At 47.6% G+C, this 24,055-nt stretch overlaps 1 protein-coding gene across 1 annotated transcript in view; it reads right to left on the minus strand.

The window, feature by feature from the left end:
- Window positions 1-2,326: 2,326 nt before the first annotated feature.
- Window positions 2,327-24,055, minus strand: part of LOC135536082 (casein kinase I-like) — a 62,597-nt gene continuing 40,868 nt past the window's right edge. Inside the window, exon 8 of the mRNA XM_064962468.1 lies at window positions 2,327-5,833. Within this exon, the coding sequence (XP_064818540.1) occupies window positions 5,783-5,833 (51 nt within the window). The 3' untranslated portion in view covers window positions 2,327-5,782. The remainder of the gene's footprint in view (window positions 5,834-24,055) is intronic.

Raw genomic sequence — 24,055 nt, forward strand, 5'->3', positions numbered from 1 at the left:
TCAGGAAAACAAACGGGGTCGAAACAGGGAGGGACCTTCGTGAACTCGTCCAATCAGACGAGATTTCATTCTGCACTGACCTGTAAGCGGTTGAGCTGTGGAAGCAAGTTGTTCATAAGCATCAGGGATAATTATTCCTCGCGCCGCCGTCCTATAGGTTCAGATCTGTGTGTCGACGAAGCAGAGGACGCGTCTGTAGACGGTTGGGACGGGGCCATAATGTGGGCTGAATTGCAGGCTATGACCTCACCTGGGTGAAGATTATGTTTGCAACATTCCAGGTACTTTTAATAACATTCCCTGTTTTCCCAGAAATCCTGGTAGGAGGATTCTGAATTCCCAACTTATTCCCTCCGGAATTAAAAAAATAAATAAATACCCAACTTCAATCAACACGTCTCCTTTACGGCAAATCAGATCACGACTCTATACTACTGCTTCCTGTCCACAAGCAGAAGCTCAAACAGGAAGTACCCGTAGCGTGTTCCGTTGAGAAATTGTCCTTCGTATCGGAGGCTATGGGTTATCACTAGTTTCTAGTATTCATTTAAGGTTAGGGTTAGGAAAAAGGTTAGCAGTGTGGCTAGGCAGTTAGGTTTTACAATCTCTTGAAGAAGATACATTCTAGGAATAGACAGGGTTTATGACGTTGTGTCTGTGGTAACAAGTGACTAACGAGACGATGCTACAAGACAGCTTTGCTCGCGCTGACCTCAGTCACCGGCTTCATTTAGGAAATGCATCGCCAAAGTTGTCCCCACAGTGAAGGTTTGCCGCTTCCCCCAATCAAAAGCCCAGGATTAACACAGAGGTTGGAGCTCAAACTAAAGGACAGGGCTACCACACACAGAGCTAATCGCAGCCAACCCAGAGGCTCCGGCTGAGGACAGAAACAACAAGTCCTGCTACGACCTCCTCAGAGCCATCAGACAAGGTGGAATCCTATGTTCCACAGGCTCCGCCTACCACCGCATGTGACAGGGCTCACAGTCCCTTACAGATCCTAAAAGGAAGACCCGGCCGTGGTCTGCCCAACGATGCCCCTCTACCAGACCAACTCAGGGTTTATGCTTCACGCTACGACCAAAAAACAACACAGAGCCCTGCATGAGGGCCCCCGCTGACACGGGTCTCGGCGATCTCGCTCTCCGATGCCGACATGATTAATATAGACTTGTTTAACTGTCCTGTTACAGCAGTGGGTTAATGGGGAAGGGGCCTGTTGTCCCACAGCGCCACTTAGTGGGGGACTACAGTGGTACAGATTGTCCATACTATGTTCACACCAACTTCTGTTCAGCTTGAAGTCTACACTAACTTCTAGCAACGCTACAAAACAGAGTCTAACGTTATAAAACAGAGTCTAACGTTATAAAACAGAGACTAACAACGTTATAAAACAGAGACTAACAACGTTATAAAACAGTCTAACAACGTTATAAAACAGTAACGTTATAAAACAGAGTAACATTATAAAACAGAGACTAACAACGTTATAAAACAGTCTAACAACGTTATAAAACAGAGTAACGTTATAAAACAGAGACTAACAACGTTATAAAACAGAGTAACATTATAAAACAGAGTAACGTTATAAAACAGTCTAACAACGTTATAAAACAGAGTAACGTTATAAAACAGTCTAACGTTATAAAACAGTCTAACAACGTTATAAAACAGAGTAACGTTATAAAACAGAGTAACATTATAAAACAGAGACTAACAACGTTATAAAACAGTCTAACAACGTTATAAAACAGAGTAACGTTATAAAACAGAGTAACATTATAAAACAGAGTAACGTTATAAAACAGAGTCTAACAACGTTATAAAACAGAGACTAACGTTATAAAACAGAGACTAACGTTATAAAACAGTCTAACAACGCTATAAAACAGTCTAACAACGCTATAAAACAGTCTAACAACGTTATAAAACAGTCTAACAACGTTATAAAACAGTCTAACAACGTTATAAAACAGAGTAACGTTATAAAACAGAGACTAACGTTATAAAACAGTCTAACAACGTTATAAAACAGTCTAACAACGTTATAAAACAGTCTAACAACGCTATAAAACAGTCTAACAACGTTATAAAACAGAGACTAACGTTATAAAACAGAGACTAACAACATTATAAAACAGTCTAACAACGTTATAAAACAGTCTAACAACGTTATAAAACAGAGACTAACGTTATAAAACAGTCTAATCTAACAACGTTATAAAACAGTCTAACGTTATAAAACAGTCTAACAACGTTATAAAACAGTTTGACTGCTGAAGCCACATGCTCATCAATGAAAACTGTAGTGACACAAGTGTACAAGGACTTATTCATTTATTTACACAATTTTAAAATACACAAATACAGTGGCATTACAAATGATGAGCAAAACTGACGACAAGACTTCCCATGACTCAGTGAGTGATGCATTGTGGGAACCAACGCAAGGTTTCCGGAGTCCGTCCCCACGTAGATATGCAAACACAAAACAAGAAGGAAATAAAAAGAGAGAGAAGGAAAGACATGACGTACCCAGATAGAAACGAGATCCCACGTAAAGAACTGTACTTAACACAAGTGTACCTTTATCGTCATTACCCACAATCCCACACTGAAGAGAATGAGGTGGGAGGTTCTTTTTTTTTTGAGACCACCAGCCGGTCGGTTCGAGGGTTTAAAACTAACTTACCCAAAACTACAATGGAGTGAAGCATTCAACCCCCCTCCCATACACTACCTTCATCATCATACTACACACAGTGGCTAATACAGAGCTGGACGTAGAACTGAATCCTAACCTCAGATCTAGGATCAGGATCCAACTAACTCCTAACCTGAACCATTAGGAGGAAAACGATACATCTGATCCTGGAACTGCTACCAGCTCCTAATGCAGACATGATATTTCACCGTCGAGTACTAGGTACATCCTATATACATGACAACAGAAGACAGACGCACTAAACTAGTCTGGTCCCAGATCTGGTTGGACTCTCTTGCCAACTCCTTGTCACTCATTATAATGCACTGAGTGATAAAGTTGACAAGACAGCACAAACTGATCCAGGAACAGGCGACCACTAAACCCCTCTTTAACCCAGACTACAGAAAAGGCCTACAGCACCCTGAGGCAGTACTACACTGAATGATGTGACCAGTGGGTTGGCCCTCTTCCTGAACTAACCAATAGGACAAGCAGAAGAGAGAGGGGAGACGTAGCATTGGTCGATAGTCCCCTGAACATTCACCAGACCCGACTTTGCCCTTTGGCAATTATCACATTACGTTAAAAACATTTTAAAATATTGATTGATAAAGTAAAAAATTAAAGTTTGAGATTGTGGTGGATTGAAAGCATAGGTTGAAATAGGTGTTTTAAAGCAGACCCCCCCCCCCCCCAACACACACACATTTAACTGACCAACAAGTTCAACAACAAAAGTAACTGCTACATGAGAGTGGGTGATTCACAGCTTTCAGCCCCAGAACACCAACAGCAGAAGAGGAAGAGGAGGCTGAAGAGAGACGAGGTGATGGAGAAACAGACCGACTAGCAGAGAAGACATCAGCACCCCCCCCCCCATCCCATCCCTATGGACAACCAACTGTCATACACACACACACAATCACCTTCAGAACAGTAGAGGATTTGCTTTCTCCCAGTCCCCTTTAAAAACAACAGAGAGGGACACGTCTCAAACAGCACCCTATTCCCTATTCAGTCCACAAGCATGTAGCTCCACCCACATCGGCTGAACACGTGTATGTGACCAATAAAATGGACCAGAGCCCATAGGGAGCAGGGTGATGTTTGGGACGCGTTAAACGTCTTCCCTCCGGAAATTGTTACATTTCTACAAACCCGCTGTCCAGTTGGAGAATAGTACTCTCATTCTAGGCATTGCATTGTGGGGATTAAGAGAGTCTTTGAGGACACAAAATGGAACCCAGGCCATCTCCCGCTGCACAAACAGACCTCACTCACATGACCTTCAGAGTTTCAATTAGGGCTTATTCATTCAATATTACTTCCATCGTCTCCCTCTTTAAAACAGAAAACACACTTGACTTTTCACTTAGACACAATTTATGATTGGCATGAGTCAGTTGATATTGGCAACCGTATAAAAACAGCAACACACAGTCAGTGGAGTCAGAACAGAACACTGCCTGTACAAACAACTTTTAATCTACTTCACCTAAAACACAAACAGAGGAAAAGTCAAGTAAATAAAGTAAAAGACAACAGGAAAGAGAAACAAGCTGATGGTTTTATTAGGACAGCAACTCTGGAGGAGAACTGTCTGGCTGGGAGGAGCATCTGGTTCAGCATGGAGGAGGACAGAGGGAGAGAAGTGATGGAGTAGGAGAGAGAGAAGTGATGGAGTAGGAGAGAGAGATAAGTGATGGAGTAGGAGAGAGATAAGTGATGGAGTAGGAGAGAGAGAAGTGATGGAGTAGGAGAGAGAGAAGTGATGGAGTAGGAGAGAGAGAAGTGATGGAGTAGGAGAGAGAGAAGTGATGGAGTAGGAGAGAGAGAAGTGATGGAGTAGGAGAGAGAGAAGTGATGGAGTAGGAGAGAGATAAGTGATGGAGTAGGAGAGAGATAAGTGATGGAGTAGGAGAGAGATAAGTGATGGAGTAGGAGAGAGATAAGTGATGGAGTAGGAGAGAGATAAGTGATGGAGTAGGAGAGAGATAAGTGATGGAGTAGGAGAGAGATAAGTGATGGAGTAGGAGAGAGGGAGATAAGTGATGGAGTAGGAGAGAGAGGGAGAGAAGTGATGGAGTAGAAGAGAGAGGGAGAGAAGTGATGGAGTAGAAGAGAGAGGGAGAGAAGTGATGGAGTAGGAGAGAGAGGGAGAGAAGTGATGGAGTAGGAGAGAGAGGGAGAGAAGTGATGGAGTAGGAGAGAGAGGGAGAGAAGTGATGGAGGAGGAGAGAGGGAGAGAAGTGATGGAGTAGGAGAGAGAGGGAGAGAAGTGATGGAGTAGGAGAGAGAGGGAGAGAAGTGATGGAGTAGAAGAGAGAGGGAGAGAAGTGATGGAGTAGGAGAGAGAGGGAGAGAAGTGATGGAGGAGGAGAGAGGGAGAGAAGTGATGGAGGAGAGAGGGAGGGAAGTGATGGAGGAGAGAGAGAGGGAGAGAAGTGATGGAGGAGGAGAGAGGGAGAGAAGTGATGGAGGAGGAGGTGTGTAAGGGGCGTTAAGCAGGTCTGTGTTCCCCATGTCAGTGTCCTCGCTGGGGTTCACGAAAGCAGAGGGGTGGGGGGGGGGGGGGCAGTGACTGTTCTGGGTGTGCCAGGGGCAACACAATCCCTCCTTCCCCCCTCTCTTGTTTCTCCTCCTCTATCCCCGATGAGCACGGCTGAACGCTCTCTGAGTCGTGTGTGTGTGTGTGTGTGTGTGTGTGTGTGTGTGTGTGTGTGTGTGTGTGTGTGTGTGTGTGTGTGTGTGTCTCGTCCACCCTGTTACAACAGCATGGAGCTTGTTACTTAGCAGAGATCCGTTGATGTTAAAGAGGCAGAGCATCAGTCTGTGTGTTTTGATTGGCTGGTTGGATGGATGGAGTTGCTAGCGGATGACGAGGTCCTTGTCCTGCCTTTTGATTGGTTGATTGTGTAAGAGTCCAGGCATCTGATGGGTTGACTGGTTGTTTCAGTAAGCGTCCTCCAGGTGTTGGTGTGTGTGTTGGTGTGTGTGTTGTATGGTTAGGGCCGTGCATGGTTAAACCCTCCAGGGTGATGGTGGTGGTGGTGATGGGGACAGAGGGACTCATCGAGGGGCTGCTGACTGGAGGCCACTGGGGGTGACACGAGAGAGAGCCTGGAGACGACAGAGAGGGCAGAGAGACAGAGTAGTTAGTACAGTAGCCATAGATCGTGACATTACACATTAGAAAAAGGGGACTTGGTTGATTTCTTGATTTAAGAGGTTGAACACAACACAAGGAGGGATTGAGGGAGGGACGGAGGGAGGGACATCCCTCAGATATTACAGTCTATAGTCTACAAACATCCAGGTTATAGAGCCAGCCAGCCAGCCAGCCAGCCAGCACCAACAGTGATCAATAACATCCACATTACCAGACAGCACCACTCAGTGTCTCACCACTGTGCTGGTTAAGGACTCAAATGATGAGGACATTCATATTCTATAGACTGGAATATTAATGAGATGGAGCTCATTATTTGGCAAGGTGTAACATTCCAGAATGTTCAGAGAGAAATTCTCTGGAGTCTGATATGAGCGCCAGCCTGTTTGTCCTATAAGGGCAACTCCTTGGCACACCTTGTAATGGAGCACAAACTGACCTGGGACCAGGCTATAGAAGGAGACGACAGACCTGGGGCCAGGCTATAGAAGGAGACGACAGTCCCGGGACCAGGCTATAGGAGGAGACGACAGACCCGGGACCAGGCTATAGGAGGAGACGACAGAGCTGGGACCAGGCTATAGGAGACAGACGTCAGACCTGGGACCAGGCTATAGAAGGAGACGACAGAGCTGGGACCAGGCTATAGGAGGAGACGACAGAGCTGGGACCAGGCTATAGGAGACAGACGTCAGACCTGGGACCAGGCTATAGAAGGAGACGACAGAGCTGGGACCAGGCTATAGAAGGAGACGACAGAGCTGGGACCAGGCTATAGGAGGAGACGACAGAGCTGGGACCAGGCTATAGGAGGAGACGACAGACCCGGGACCAGGCTATAGGAGGTGACGACAGACCTGGGACCAGGCTATAGAAGGAGACGACAGACCCGGGACCAGGCTATAGGAGACAGACGACAGACCCGGGACCAGGCTATAGGAGACAGACGACAGACCCGGGACCAGGCTATAGGAGGAGACGACAGACCCGGGACCAGGCTATAGAAGGAGACGACAGAGCTGGGACCAGGCTATAGGAGGAGACGACAGACCCGGGACCAGGCTATAGGAGACAGACGACAGACCCGGGACCAGGCTATAGAAGGAGACCACAGACCTGGGACCAGGCTATAGGAGGAGACGACAGACCTGGGACCAGGCTATAGGAGACAGACGACAGACCCGGGACCAGGCTATAGGAGGAGACAACAGACCCGGGACCAGGCTATAGAAGGAGACGACAGACCCGGGACCAGGCTATAGGAGGAGACGACAGACCCGGGACCAGGCTATAGGAGACAGACGACAGACCCGGGACCAGGCTATAGAAGGAGACCACAGACCTGGGACCAGGCTATAGAAGGAGACGACAGACCTGGGACCAGGCTATAGGAGACAGACGACAGACCCGGGACCAGGCTATAGGAGGAGACGACAGACCCGGGACCAGGCTATAGAAGGAGACGACAGACCCGGGACCAGGCTATAGGAGACAGACGACAGACCCGGGACCAGGCTATAGGAGACAGACGACAGACCCGGGACCAGGCTATAGGAGGAGACGACAGACCCGGGACCAGGCTATAGAAGGAGACGACAGACCCGGGACCAGGCTATAGGAGGAGACGACAGACCCGGGACCAGGCTATAGGAGACAGACGACAGACCCGGGACCAGGCTATAGGAGACAGACGACAGACCCGGGACCAGGCTATAGGAGGAGACGACAGACCTGGGACCAGGCTATAGGAGACAGACGACAGACCCGGGACCAGGCTATAGGAGGAGACGACAGACCCGGGACCAGGCTATAGAAGGAGACGACAGACCCGGGACCAGGCTATAGGAGGAGACGACAGACCCGGGACCAGCCTATAGGAGGAGACGACAGACCCGGGACCAGGCTATAGAAGGAGACGACAGACCTGGGACCAGGCTATAGGAGACAGACGACAGACCCGGGACCAGGCTATAGGAGGAGACGACAGACCCGGGACCAGGCTATAGGAGACAGACGACAGACCCGGGACCAGGCTATAGGAGACAGACGACAGACCCGGGACCAGGCTATAGGAGACAGACGACAGACCCGGGACCAGGCTATAGGAGGAGACGACAGACCCGGGACCAGGCTATAGGAGGAGACGACAGACCCGGGACCAGGCTATAGGAGACAGACGACAGACCCGGGACCAGGCTATAGAAGGAGACCACAGACCTGGGACCAGGCTATAGAAGGAACGACAGACCTGGGACCAGGCTATAGGAGACAGACGACAGACCCGGGACCAGGCTATAGGAGGAGACGACAGACCCGGGACCAGGCTATAGGAGGAGACGACAGACCCGGGACCAGGCTATAGGAGGAGACGACAGACCCGGGACCAGGCTATAGGAGGAGACGACAGACCCGGGACCAGGCTATAGGAGGAGACGACAGACCCGGGACCAGGCTATAGGAGGAGACGACAGACCCGGGACCAGGCTATAGGAGGAGACGACAGACCCGGGACCAGGCTATAGAAGGAGACCACAGACCTGGGACCAGGCTATAGAAGGAGACGACAGACCCGGGACCAGGCTATAGGAGACAGACGACAGACCCGGGACCAGGCTATAGGAGGAGACGACAGACCCGGGACCAGGCTATAGGAGGAGACGACAGACCCGGGACCAGGCTATAGGAGGAGACGACAGACCCGGGACCAGGCTATAGGAGGAGACGACAGACCCGGGACCAGGCTATAGGAGGAGACGACAGACCCGGGACCAGGCTATAGGAGGAGACGACAGACCCGGGACCAGGCTATAGGAGGAGACGACAGACCCGGGACCAGGCTATAGGAGGAGACGACAGACCCGGGACCAGGCTATAGGAGGAGACGACAGACCCGGGACCAGGCTATAGGAGACAGACGACAGACCCGGGACCAGGCTATAGGAGGAGACGACAGACCCGGGACCAGGCTATAGGAGGAGACGACAGACCCGGGACCAGGCTATAGAAGGAGACGACAGACCCGGGACCAGGCTATAGGAGGAGACGACAGACCCGGGACCAGGCTATAGAAGGAGACGACAGACCCGGGACCAGGCTATAGGAGGAGACGACAGACCCGGGACCAGGCTATAGGAGACAGATGACAGACCCGGGACCAGGCTATAGGAGGAGACGACAGACCCGGGACCAGGCTATAGGAGGAGACGACAGAGCTGGGACCAGGCTATAGGAGACAGACGACAGAGCTGGGACCAGGCTATAGGAGGAGACGACAGACCTGGGACCAGGCTATAGGAGGAGACGACAGAGCTGGGACCAGGCTATAGGAGGAGACGACAGAGCTGGGACCAGGCTATAGGAGGAGACGACAGACCTGGGACCAGGCTATAGGAGGAGACGACAGACCTGGGACCAGGCTATAGGCGGAGACGACAGACCTGGGACCAGGCTATAGAAGGAGACGACAGAGTTGGGACCAGGCTATAGGAGGAGACGACAGAGCTGGGACCAGGCTATAGAAGGAGACGACAGACCTGGGACCAGGCTATAGGAGACAGACGACAGAGCTGGGACCAGGCTATAGGAGGAGACGACAGAGCTGGGACCAGGCTATAGAAGGAGACGACAGACCTGGGACCAGGCTATAGGAGACAGACGACAGAGCTGGGACCAGGCTATAGAAGGAGACGACAGACCTGGGACCAGGCTATAGAAGGAGACGACAGAGTTGGGACCAGGCTATAGGAGGAGACGACAGAGCTGGGACCAGGCTATAGAAGGAGACGACAGACCTGGGACCAGGCTATAGGAGAGAGACGACAGAGCTGGGACCAGGCTATAGGAGGAGACGACAGAGCTGGGACCAGGCTATAGGAGGAGACGACAGACCTGGGACCAGGCTATAGGAGGAGACGACAGACCCGGGACCAGGCTATAGGCGGAGACGACAGACCCGGGACCAGGCTATAGGAGACAGACGACAGACCCGGGACCAGGCTATAGGAGGAGACGACAGACCTGGGACCAGGCTATAGAAGGAGACGACAGACCCGGGACCAGGCTATAGGAGGAGACGACAGACCCGGGACCAGGCTATAGGAGACAGACGACAGACCCGGGACCAGGCTATAGGAGACAGACGACAGACCCGGGACCAGGCTATAGGAGGAGACGACAGACCTGGGACCAGGCTATAGGAGACAGACGACAGACCCGGGACCAGGCTATAGGAGGAGACAACAGACCCGGGACCAGGCTATAGAAGGAGACGACAGACCCGGGACCAGGCTATAGGAGGAGACGACAGACCCGGGACCAGGCTATAGGAGACAGACGACAGACCCGGGACCAGGCTATAGAAGGAGACCACAGACCTGGGACCAGGCTATAGGAGGAGACGACAGACCTGGGACCAGGCTATAGGAGACAGACGACAGACCCGGGACCAGGCTATAGGAGGAGACAACAGACCCGGGACCAGGCTATAGAAGGAGACGACAGACCCGGGACCAGGCTATAGGAGGAGACGACAGACCCGGGACCAGGCTATAGGAGACAGACGACAGACCCGGGACCAGGCTATAGAAGGAGACCACAGACCTGGGACCAGGGTATAGAAGGAGACGACAGACCTGGGACCAGGCTATAGGAGACAGACGACAGACCCGGGACCAGGCTATAGGAGGAGACGACAGACCCGGGACCAGGCTATAGAAGGAGACGACAGACCCGGGACCAGGCTATAGGAGACAGACGACAGACCCGGGACCAGGCTATAGGAGACCCAGACCCGGGACCAGGCTATAGGAGGAGACGACAGACCCGGGACCAGGCTATAGGAGACGACAGACCCGGGACCAGGCTATAGGAGGAGACAGACCCGGGACCAGGCTATAGGAGACAGACGACAGACCCGGGACCAGGCTATAGGAGGAGACGACAGACCCGGGACCAGGCTATAGGAGACAGACGACAGACCCGGGACCAGGCTATAGGAGACAGACGACAGACCCGGGACCAGGCTATAGGAGGAGACGACAGACCTGGGACCAGGCTATAGGAGGAGACGACAGACCCGGGACCAGGCTATAGGAGGAGACAACAGACCCGGGACCAGGCTATAGGAGGAGACGACAGACCCGGGACCAGGCTATAGGAGGAGGCGACAGACCCGGGACCAGGCCTATAGGAGGAGACGACAGACCCGGGACCAGGCTATAGAGGAGACGACAGACCCGGGACCAGGCTATAGGAGACAGACGACAGACCCGGGACCAGGCTATAGGAGAGACGACAGACCCGGGACCAGGCTATAGGAGACAGACGACAGACCCGGGACCAGGCTATAGGAGACAGACGACAGACCCGGGACCAGGCTATAGGAGACAGACGACAGACCCGGGACCAGGCTATAGGAGGAGACGACAGACCCGGGACCAGGCTATAGGAGGAGACGACAGACCCGGGACCAGGCTATAGGAGGAGACGACAGACCCGGGACCAGGCTATAGGAGGAGACGACAGACCCGGGACCAGGCTATAGGAGGAGACGACAGACCCGGGACCAGGCTATAGGAGGAGACGACAGACCCGGGACCAGGCTATAGGAGGAGACGACAGACCCGGGACCAGGCTATAGGAGGAGACGACAGACCCGGGACCAGGCTATAGGAGGAGACGACAGACCCGGGACCAGGCTATAGGAGACAGACGACAGACCCGGGACCAGGCTATAGGAGGAGACGACAGACCCGGGACCAGGCTATAGGAGGAGACGACAGACCCGGGACCAGGCTATAGAAGGAGACGACAGACCCGGGACCAGGCTATAGGAGGAGACGACAGACCCGGGACCAGGCTATAGAAGGAGACCAGACCCGGGACCAGGCTATAGGAGGAGACGACAGACCCGGGACCAGGCTATAGGAGACAGATGACAGACCCGGGACCAGGCTATAGGAGGAGACGACAGACCCGGGACCAGGCTATAGGAGGAGACGACAGAGCTGGGACCAGGCTATAGGAGACAGACGACAGAGCTGGGACCAGGCTATAGGAGGAGACGACAGAGCTGGGACCAGGCTATAGGAGGAGACGACAGAGCTGGGACCAGGCTATAGGAGGAGACGACAGAGCTGGGACCAGGCTATAGGAGGAGACGACAGACCTGGGACCAGGCTATAGGAGGAGACGACAGACCTGGGACCAGGCTATAGGCGGAGACGACAGACCTGGGACCAGGCTATAGAAGGAGACGACAGAGTTGGGACCAGGCTATAGGAGGAGACGACAGAGCTGGGACCAGGCTATAGAAGGAGACGACAGACCTGGGACCAGGCTATAGGAGACAGACGACAGAGCTGGGACCAGGCTATAGGAGGAGACGACAGAGCTGGGACCAGGCTATAGAAGGAGACGACAGACCTGGGACCAGGCTATAGGAGACAGACGACAGAGCTGGGACCAGGCTATAGAAGGAGACGACAGACCTGGGACCAGGCTATAGAAGGAGACGACAGAGTTGGGACCAGGCTATAGGAGGAGACGACAGAGCTGGGACCAGGCTATAGAAGGAGACGACAGACCTGGGACCAGGCTATAGGAGAGAGACGACAGAGCTGGGACCAGGCTATAGGAGGAGACGACAGAGCTGGGACCAGGCTATAGGAGGAGACGACAGACCTGGGACCAGGCTATAGGAGGAGACGACAGACCCGGGACCAGGCTATAGAAGGAGACGACAGAGCTGGGACCAGGCTATAGGAGGAGACGACAGACCCGGGACCAGGCTATAGGAGACAGACGACAGAGCTGGGACCAGGCTATAGGAGACAGACGACAGAGCTGGGACCAGGCTATAGGAGGAGACGACAGAGCTGGGACCAGGCTATAGAAGGAGACGACAGACCCGGGACCAGGCTATAGGAGGAGACGACAGAGCTGGGACCAGGCTATAGGAGGAGACGACAGAGCTGGGACCAGGCTATAGGAGGAGACGACAGAGCTGGGACCAGGCTATAGGAGGAGACGACAGACCCGGGACCAGGCTATAGAAGGAGACGACAGAGCCGGGACCAGGCTATAGAAGGAGACGACAGACCCGGGACCAGGCTATAGAAGGAGACGACAGACCTGGGACCAGGCTATAGGAGGAGACGACAGACCTGGGACCAGGCTACAGGAGACAGACGACAGAGCTGGGACCAGGATATATTATTAAAGTGACCAGTGTTCCATTATTAAAGTGACCAGTGTTCCATTATTAAAGTGACCAGTGTTCCATTATTAAAGTGACCAGTGTTCCATTATTAAAGTGACCAGTGTTCCATTATTAAGGTGACCAGTGTTCCATTATTAAGGTGACCAGTGTTCCATTATTAAGGTGACCAGTGTTCCATTATTAAGGTGACCAGTGTTCCATTATTAAAGTGACCAGTGTTCCATTATTAGAGTGGCCACTGATTTCAAGTCTATATAAATGGGGCAGCAGCCTCTAATGTGCAGGGTTACCTAACTGGGTGGAAGCCGGCGAGTGATGGCTATTTAACAGTCTGATGACCTTGAGATAGAAGCTGATGTGGGGCATTTTTACAAATATTCTAACCAAATTCATATTTACAACGACGGCCTACACCGGCCAAACCCGGACGATGCTGGGACAATTGTGCGCCGCCCTATGGGACTCCCAATCACAGCCGGTTACGATACAACCTGGAATCGAACCAGAGTGTCTGTAGTGAGGCCTCACTACAGACCACTGCGACACTCGGGAGACCACTAGGGCAGATGTGCTTCTAGCTCCTAAGCAGCAATAACATCTACTAAATAGGTGTATGTGACCAATAACATCTGTTAAATATGTGACCAATAACATCTGTTAAATATGTGAACAACAACATCTGTTAAATATGTGACCAACAACATCTGTTAAATGTGTGTATGTGACCAATAACATATGTTAAATATGTGAACAACAATATCTATTAAATATGTGTATGGGCCAATACCATCTGTTAAATATGTGACCAACAACATCTATTAAATATGTGTATGTGACCAATTACATCTATTAAATATGTGTATGTGACCAATAACATCTATTAAATATGTGTATGTGACCAATAACATCTATTAAATATGTGACCAATAACATCTATTAAATATGTGACCAATAACATCTATTAAATATGTGACCAATAACATCTATTAAATATGTGACCAATTACATCTATTAAATATGTGACCAATAACATCTATTAAATATGTGACCAATAACATCTATTAAATATGTGACCAATAACATCTATTAAATATGTGACCAATTACATCTATTAAATATGTGACCAATAACATCTATTAAATATGTGACCAATAACATCTATTAAATATGTGACCAATAACATCTATTAAATATGTGTATGTGACCAATAACATCTATTAAATATGTGACCAATAACATCTATTAAATATGTGACCAATAACATCTATTAAATATGTGACCAATAACATCTATTAAATATGTGACCAATAACATCTATTAAATATGTGACCAATAACATCTATTAAATATGTGTATGTGACCAATTACATCTATTAAATATGTGTATGTGACCAATAACATCTATTAAATATGTGACCAATAACATCTGTTAAATATGTGACCAATAACATCTATTAAATATGTGTATGTGACCAATTACATCTATTAAATATGTGTATGTGACCAATAACATCTGTTAAATATGTGACCAATAACATCTATTAAATATGTGTATGTGACCAATTACATCTATTAAATATGTGACCAATAACATCTATTAAATATGTGTATGTGACCAATTACATCTATTAAATATGTGTATGTGACCAATAACATCTGTTAAATATGTGACCAATAACATCTATTAAATATGTGTATGTGACCAACAACATCTATTAAATATGTGTATGTGACCAATTACATCTATTAAATATGTGTATGTGACCAACAACATCTATTAAATATGTGTATGTGACCAATTACATCTATTAAATATGTGTATGTGACCAATAACATCTATTAAATATGTGACCAATAACATCTATTAAATATGTGACCAATAACATCTATTAAATATGTGACCAATAACATCTATTAAATATGTGACCAATAACATCTATTAAATATGTGACCAATAACATCTATTAAATATGTGACCATTAACATCTGTTAAATATGTGACCAATAACATCTATTAAATACGTGACCAATAACATCTATTAAATATGTGACCAATAACATCTGTTAAATATGTGACCAATAACATCTATTAAATATGTGACCAATAACATCTGTTAAATATGTGACCAATAACATCTATTAAATATGTGACCAATAACATCTGTTAAATATGTGACCAATAACATCTGCTAAATATGTGACCAATAACATGTGATTTGATAAGCAACAGGATTGTGGAGAGGACTGAGGCGGGGCTGTAATGTGGCCTCCCTCCACTAGAGGGCGACAATGGGCCATGAGTGACAGAGAGAACAAAAGAACCAAAACAGACACTGTTGTCACAAACATCATGGTCTTTCTATAAGCTGATTGAAGGATGTATGAACGTGACTAGAGGAGAGTGATTATGACTCGAGACAGGAAGAGAGTCGAACTGAACATGCAGTGGGGCGGCAGGGTATGCTAGTGGTCAGAGGCAGGGGAGCCTAGTGGTCAGAGGCAGGGTAGCCTAGTGGTCAGAGGCAGGGGAGCCTAGTGGTCAGAGGCAGGGTAGCCTAGTGGTCAGAGGCAGGGTAGCCTAGTGGCCAGAGGCAGGGTAGCCTAGTGGCCAGAGGCAGGGTAACCTGGTGGTCAGAGACAGGGTAGCCTAGTGGTTAGAGGCAGGGTAGGCTAGTGGTTAGAGGCAGGGTAGCCTAGTGGTTAGAGGCAGGGTAGCCTAGTGGTTAGAGGCAGGGTAGCCTAGTGGTTAGAGGCAGGGTAGCCTAGTGGTTAGAGGCAGGGTAGCCTAGTGGTCAGAGGCAGGGTAGCCTAGTGGTCAGAGGCAGGGTAGCCTGGTGGTTAGAGGCAGGGTAGCCTAGTGGTTAGAGGCAGGGTAGCCTAGTGGTTAGAGGCAGGGTAGCCTAGTGGTTAGAGGCAGGGTAACCTGGTGGTCAGAGACAGGGTAGCCTAGTGGTTAGAGGCAGGGTAGCCTAGTGGTCAGAGGCAGGGTAGCCTAGTGGTCAGAGGCAGGGTAGCCTAGTGGTTAGAGGCAGGGTAGCCTAGTGGTTAGAGGCAGGGTAGCCTAGTGGTCAGATGCAGGGTAGACTAGTGGTCAGAGGCAGGGTAGCCTAGTGGTTAGAGGCAGGGTAGCCTAGTGGTTAGAGGCAGGGTAGCCTAGTGGTTAGAGGCAGGGTAGCCTAGTGGTTAGAGCGTTGGGCTAGAAACTGAAAGGTTGCTCAATCGAATCCCCGAGCTGACAAAGTAAATATCTGCCGTTCTGCCCCTGAACAAGGCAGTTAACCCACTGTTCCTATGTAGTCATTGTAAATAAGAATTTGTTCTTAACTGACTTTCCTAGGTAAATAAAGGTCAAATATACATGTTTAAATGCTCAGGGTGTTTGCCCTAAATCCATTCAATAAGGAGGGCAGGTTGCACACACACTCTCTCTTTAGTTTGAGAACATCAAACTGAAATGAGAGTTTGTATGAGGGTGTTTGGATGCAGCAGGTGGATTATAGTTAATTAATTATTTCTGTATAAACGCAGTCAGGCATTTGGCAGTGGCTGTTACATACAGAAACCCAAGCAGAGAACTTACAGAAACCCAAGCAGAGAACTTACAGAAACCCAAGCAGAGGACTTACAGAAACCCAAGCAGAGGACTTACAGAAACCCAAGCCATCTCAGAGAACTTACAGAAACCCCAGCCATCTCAGAGAACCTACAGAAACCCCAGCCATCTCAGAGAACCTACAGAAACCCCAGCCATCTCAGAGAACCTACAGAAACCCCAGCCATCTCAGAGAACCTACAGAAACCCCAGCCATCTCAGAGAACCTACAGACACCCCAGCCATCTCAGAGAACCTACAGAAACACCAGCCATCTCAGAGAACCTACAGAAACACCAGCCATCTCAGAGAACCTACAGACACCCCAGCCATCTCAGAGAACCTACAGAAACCCCAGCCATCTCAGAGAACTTTACAGAAAACTTCAAAGTGGAAGAAAAATTCTAACTTGCATTTTTTTTTTTTAAATGGAAAACAACACACTAATATATGTACTGATTAGATAAGTATTCAACCTCCTGAGTCAATACCTGTTGGAATCACCTTTGGCATTGACCTGGGAGCAGGCGATAGAGACTGTTGGGAGTCTTTCTGGGTGAGTCTCTCAGAGTTTCGCACACCTGGATCGTACAAACATTGTACATTATTCTTTCTAAAATTCTTCAAGCTCTGTCCAGTTGGTTGTTGATCGTTGCTCGACAGCTATTTTCAAGTCTTGCCATAGATGTTCAAGCAGATTTAAGTCAAAACTGTAACTCGGCCACTCAGGAACAGTCAATGTCGTCTTGGTAAACATCTCCAGTGTATATTTGGCCTTGTGTTTTAGGTTATTGTCCTGCTGAAAGGTGAAGTAATCTCCCAGTGTCGTGTGGAAAACAGACTAAACCAGGTTTTCCTCTAGGATTTTGCCTGTGCTTACCTCCATTCTGTTTATTTTTTATCCTTAACTTCCTAGTCTTTGCCGATGACAAGCATACCCATAGCATGATGCAGCCACCACTACGCTTGAAAATACGAAGAGTGGTACTCAGAGATGTGTTGGACTGGATTTGCCCCAAACATAAGGCTTTTGTATTCAGGATAGAACATGTATTGTGTATAAATCAGTGATAACATATAAAGGTCATCCATTTTAAATCCAGGATGTGATAACATATGGATCGAGTCGAGGGCTGTGAATATCTTCTGAAGGCACTGTGTCTGGACCATGGGAAGAATACTGTCCACCTAGAATATGAGGTGTCTCAATCTGTCCACTACAGAGGGTGAATGGAAGAGCTTAAACCAAACACTACCTAACAGAGGGTATTGTCTGGGTCAGTGAAGGTCTACCTTAAAACTTATGTTATATAGCCCATATCATACAGTCTTGTAAGGTCATAAGGTGAACCAGACCTAGTTAAGGAGGGCTGAGGTCAAGTACAGGGGTTATGAACTATTTCACAAGGGCATGAGGGTTCAGAGATGGTTAGAATCCTTGTTCTAGAGAATTTGAATTCCTATTAATTGGGGAATGCGGAACATGGAAAGAATTGGAACTGAATCTGTGGATAGAACTCCATCTCTTCTTTATTACATCACCAAGAGTTCCAGAATGGAATGTTCATGGTCCTCCGGAACCGGAGTTTCCAGAGTGGAGCCTTACGGGGTGTATCTACTATGGCATACTCTGGATCTCTGAGTGTAAAATACCTTTTCACCTGTCTGATTCTTTCAGGTTCAGTTCAGACAGTCTTAGACTATCAAGACGTAGCCTAACCCATAGATATTTATATAGGGGGGGGGGGGGGGGGGGGTTAAATAGTCTTTAGACTATCAAGACGTAGCCTAACCCATAGATATTTATATAGGGGGGGGATTAAATAGTCTTTAGACTATCAAGACGTAGCCTAACCCATAGATATTTATATAGGGGGGATTAAATAGTCTTTAGACTATCAAGACGTAGCCTAACCCATAGATATTTATATAGGGGGGATTAAATAGTCTTTAGACTATCAAGACGTAGCCTAACCCATAGATATTTATATAGGGGGGATTAAATAGTCTTTAGACTGTCAAGACGTAGCCTAACCCATAGATATTTATATAGGGGGGATTAAATAGTCTTTAGACTATCAAGACGTAGCCTAACCCATAGATATTTATATGGGGGGGGGGATTAAATAGTCTTCAGGCTATCAAGACGTAGCCTAACCCATAGATATTTATATAGGGGGGATTAAATAGTCTTCAGGCTATCAAGACGTAGCCTAACCCATAGATATTTATATAGGGGGGGGGGTTAAATAGTCTTTAGACTATCAAGACGTAGCCTAACCCATAGATATTTATATAGGGGGGATTAAATAGTCTTTAGACTATCAAGACGTAGCCTAACCCATAGATATTTATATAGGGGGGATTAAATAGTCTTTAGACTATCAAGACGTAGCCTAACCCATAGATATTTATATAGGGGGGGGATTAAATAGTCTTTAGACTATTAAGACGTAGCCTAACCCATAGATATTTATATAGGGGGGATTAAATAGTCTTTAGACTATCAAGACGTAGCCTAACCCATAGATATTTATATAGGGGGGATTAAATAGTCTTTAGACTATCAAGACGTAGCCTAACCCATAGATATTTATATAGGGGGGATTAAATAGTCTTTAGACTATCAAGACGTAGCCTAACCCATAGATATTTATATAGGGGGGGGGTTTAAATAGTCTTTAGACTATCAAGACGTAGCCTAACCCATAGATATTTATATGGGGGGATTAAATAGTCTTCAGGCTATCAAGACGTAGCCTAACCCGTAGATATTTATATGGGGGGGGGGCAATAGTCTTTACACTATCAAGACGTAGCCTAACCCATAGATATTTATATGGGGGGGGGGGGTTTAAATAGTCTTCAGGCTATCAAGACGTAGCCTAACCCATAGATATTTATATAGGGGGGATTAAATAGTCTTCAGGCTATCAAGACGCAGCCTAACCCATAGATATTTATATGGGGGGGGGTTTAAATAGTCTTCAGACTATCAAGATCGTAGCCTAACCCATATATATTTATATGGGGGGGGGATTAAATAGTCTTCAGGCTATCAAGACGTAGCCTAACCCATAGATATTTATATGGAGGGGGGTTAAATAGTCTTCAGACTATCAAGACGTAGCCTAACCCATAGATATTTATATAGGGGGGTTTAAATAGTCTTCAGACTATCAAGACGTAGCCTAACCCATATATATTTATATGGTGGGGGGGGGGGGTTAAATGGTCTTCAGGCTATCAAGACGTAGCCTAACCCGTAGATATTTATATGGGGGGGGGGGGGGGTTTAAATAGTCTTCAGGCTATCAAGACGTAGCCTAACCCATAGATATTTATATAGGGGGGATTAAAAAGTTTTCAGGCTATCAAGATGCAGCCTAACCCATAGATATTTATATGGGGGGGTTTAAATAGTCTTCAGACTATCAAGACGTAGCCTAACCCATAGATATTTATATGGGGGGGGGGGGGTTTAAATAGTCTTTAGACTATCAAGACGTAGCCTAACCCATATATATTTATATGGGGGGGGGATTAAATAGTCTTCAGGCTATCAAGACGTAGCCTAACCCGTAGATATTTATATGGGGGGGGTTTTAATAGTCTTTACACTATCAAGACGTAGCCTAACCCATAGATATTTATATGGGGGGGGGGGGGGGTTTAAATAGTCTTCAGGCTATCAAGACGTAGCCTAACCCATAGATATTTATATAGGGGGGGGGGGGTTAAATAGTCTTCAGGCTATCAAGACGCAGCCTAACCCATAGATATTTATATGGGGGGGGGGTTTAAATAGTCTTCAGACTATCAAGACGTAGCCTAACCCATATATATTTATATGGGGGGATTAAATAGTCTTCAGGCTATCAAGACGTAGCCTAACCCATAGATATTTATATGGAGGGGGGGGGGTTAAATAGTCTTCAGACTATCAAGACGTAGCCTAACCCATAGATATTTATATAGGGGGGTTTAAATAGTCTTCAGACTATCAAGACGTAGCCTAACCCATATATATTTATATGGGGGGGGGTTTAAATAGTCTTCAGGCTATCAAGACGTGGCCTAACCCATATATATTTATATGGGGGGGGGGGGGGGGTTTAAATAGTCTTTAGACTATCAAGACGTAGCCTAACCCATAGATATTTATATAGGGGGGGGGGGGGGGTTAAATAATCTTTAGACTATCAAGACGTAGCCTAACCCATAGATATTTATATAGGGGGGGGGGGGGGTTAAATAATCTTTAGACTATCAAGACGTAGCCTAACCCATAGATATTTATATAGGGGGGGGGGGGGGGGGTTAAATAATCTTTAGACTATCAAGACGTAGCCTAACCCATAGATATTTATATGGGGGGGGGGGATTAAATAGTCTTCAATTTGTAAGTCGCTCTGGATAAGAGCGTCTGCTAAATGACTTAAATGTAAATGTCTTCAGGCTATCAAGACGTAGCCTAACCCATATATATTTATATGGGGGGGGTTTAAATAGTCTTCAGGCTATCAAGACGTAGCCTAACCCATATATATTTATATAGGGGGGTGGGGGGGGGGGGGGTAAATAGTCTTCAGGCTATCAAGACGCAGCCTAAAGGCGTCAGCATGCTTCCTTCCATCTGGAGCCTCGCTGAACTCAGCTGAACCCAACGAGTGTGCTCACATAACTCCCTTAAAAAAAACCTTTGCTTGAATAACGAGAAAAAAAAGCGGCAACAGTACTGTTTGTCCATCTCGAGACGCCGTAGCCAGATTTAATTTGAGATGTCATAAATTGAAGTTTTTTTTTGTGCCAAGGAGTTCTTAGTTGTAACTTCACATCTAAGATCGGTGGAGTATTTCTCAATGAAAGAAATGTGCATGAAAAGAACATGAGTCATCTCTCTCTCTCTCTCTTTCTCGCTCATTGAATGACAACAAACACTTCATTGAAGAATCCCCAGTGTGGACCAGTAGCCCGCGGACGCCTTCAGCCTATAGATATCTCTCCAGGGAGGGGATTAGCGTTGAAGGGACACCTACACCCACACTCTTACCTAACATTACGGTGTCCAAAATGGCACCCTTTCCCCTATATTATAGTGCACTACTTCCCCGGACCACTACCTCTATAGGGCCTGGTCAAAAGTAGTGCACGACATAGTGAATAGGGGTGCCATTTGGGATGCCAGCCGTTCACACCAGGACGTGACGAGCTGCTACTTTCTCAGATGATGGTCGAAGGAAATGCTATTCTGAGTTGGTGAGAGGAGGAGGGGAGACAACCGAGTGTGAGGTAAAACAACACTACAACTGGCTAATAGCACATCACCTAGAGGCGTGTTCCAAATGGGATCCTATTCCACATACAGTACATTCAGGGAGTATTCAGACACCTTCCCCTTTATACACATTGTTACGTTACTCTTATTCTAAAACGGATTAAATTAAATGCGTTCCTCATCAATCTACCCATTAATGACGAAGACACAAAAACAAAAAAACAAAAAATACCTTATTTACATAAGTATTCAGATTCGAAATTGAGCTCAGGTGCATCCTGTTTCCATTGATCATCCTTGAGATGTTTCTACAACTTCTATTGATTGGACATGATTTGGAAAAGGCACACACCTGTCTATATAAAGGTCCTACAGCTGACAGTGCATGTCAGAGCAAAAACCAAGCCATGAGGTCGAAGGAATTGTCCTTAGCGCTCAGAGACAGGATTGTGTCGAGGCACGGTTCTGGGGAAGGGTACCAAAACATTTCTGCAGCATTGAAGGTGCCCAAGAACACAGTGGCCTCCATTATTCTTAAATGGAAGAAGTTTGGAATTACCAAGACTCTTCCGAGAGCTGGCTGCCCGGCCAAACTGAGCAGTCTGGGAAGAAGGGCCTTGGACAGGGAGGTGACCAAGACCCCGATAGTCACTCTGACAGAGCTCCAAAGTTCCTCTGTGGAGATGGGAGAACCTTCTAGAAGGACAACCATCTCTGCAGCACTCCACCAATCAGGCCTTTATGGTAGTGGCCAGACGGAAGCCACTCCTCAGTAAAAGGCACATGACAGCCCTCTTGGAGTTTGCCAAAAGGCACCTAAAGACTCTCAGACCACAAAAAAACAAGATTCTCTGATCTGATGAAACCAAGATTGAAGTCTTTGGACTGAATGCCAAGCTTCACATCTGGAGGAAACCTGGCACCATCCCTACGGTGAAGCATGGTGGTGGCAGCATCATGCTGTGGGGATGTTTTTCAGCGGCAGGAACTAGTAGTCTAGTCAGGATTGAGGGAAATATGAACAGAGCAAAGTACGGATAAATCCTCGATGAAAACCTGCTCCAGAGAGATCAGGACCTCAGACTGGGGGCGAAGGTTCACCTTCCAACAGGACAACGACCCTAAGCACACAGCCAAGACAACATAGGAGTGGCTTCGGGACAAGTCTCTGAATGTCCTTGAGTGGCCCAGCCAGAGCCCGGATTTGAATCCGATCAAACATCTCTGGAGAGACCTGAAGATAGCTGTGCAGCGACGCTCCCCATCCAACCTGACAGAGTTTGACAGGATCTCCAGAGAGTCACGGGAGAAACTCCCCAAATACAGGTGTGCCAAGTTTGTAGTGTCATACCCCAAGAAGACTCAAAGCTGTAATCACTGCCAAAGTCACTTCAACAAAGTACTGAGTAAAAGGGTCTGAATACTTATGAAAATTGCTTTGTCATTACGGGGTGTCGTGATGTCATTACGGGGTGTCGCGACGTCATTACGGGGTGTCGTGATGTCATTACGGGGTGTCGTGATGTCATTACGGGGTGTCGTGATGTCATTACGGGGTGTCGTGATGTCATTACGGGGTGTCGTGATGTCATTACGGGGTGTCGTGATGTCATTACGGGGTGTCGTGATGTCATTACGGGGTGTCGTGATGTCATTACGGGGTGTCGTGATGTCATTACGGGGTATCGTGATGTCATTACGGGGTATCGTGATGTCATTACGGGGTATTGTGTGTAGATTAATGAAGAAAAAAAACAACAATTTAATCCATTTCATCAAAAGGCTGTAACGTAACAAAATGTGGAAAAGGTCCAGGGGTGTGAATACTGTCCTAATGCACAGTATCGTACAATACTTTTAACCAGTGTCCTAGTAGTGCACCATAGAGGGATTAGGGTTCCATTTGACAAGCGACCAAAAAAAAGATGCTATGAAGAAGCCAAGATGTGTGACTATTAGGAGAATACAGTTAGAGGTTGAACAATGCTGTTGTGGTGGACCAACTCGTTAGGAGGGAAAAACAGGACGAGAATTGTCTGGCAGCACATTACTAAAAGATGCTATGAAGAAGCCAAGATGTGTGA

This window comes from Oncorhynchus masou, unplaced genomic scaffold, assembly GCF_036934945.1.
Source record: "Oncorhynchus masou masou isolate Uvic2021 unplaced genomic scaffold, UVic_Omas_1.1 unplaced_scaffold_554, whole genome shotgun sequence".
NCBI lineage: Eukaryota > Metazoa > Chordata > Actinopteri > Salmoniformes > Salmonidae > Oncorhynchus > Oncorhynchus masou.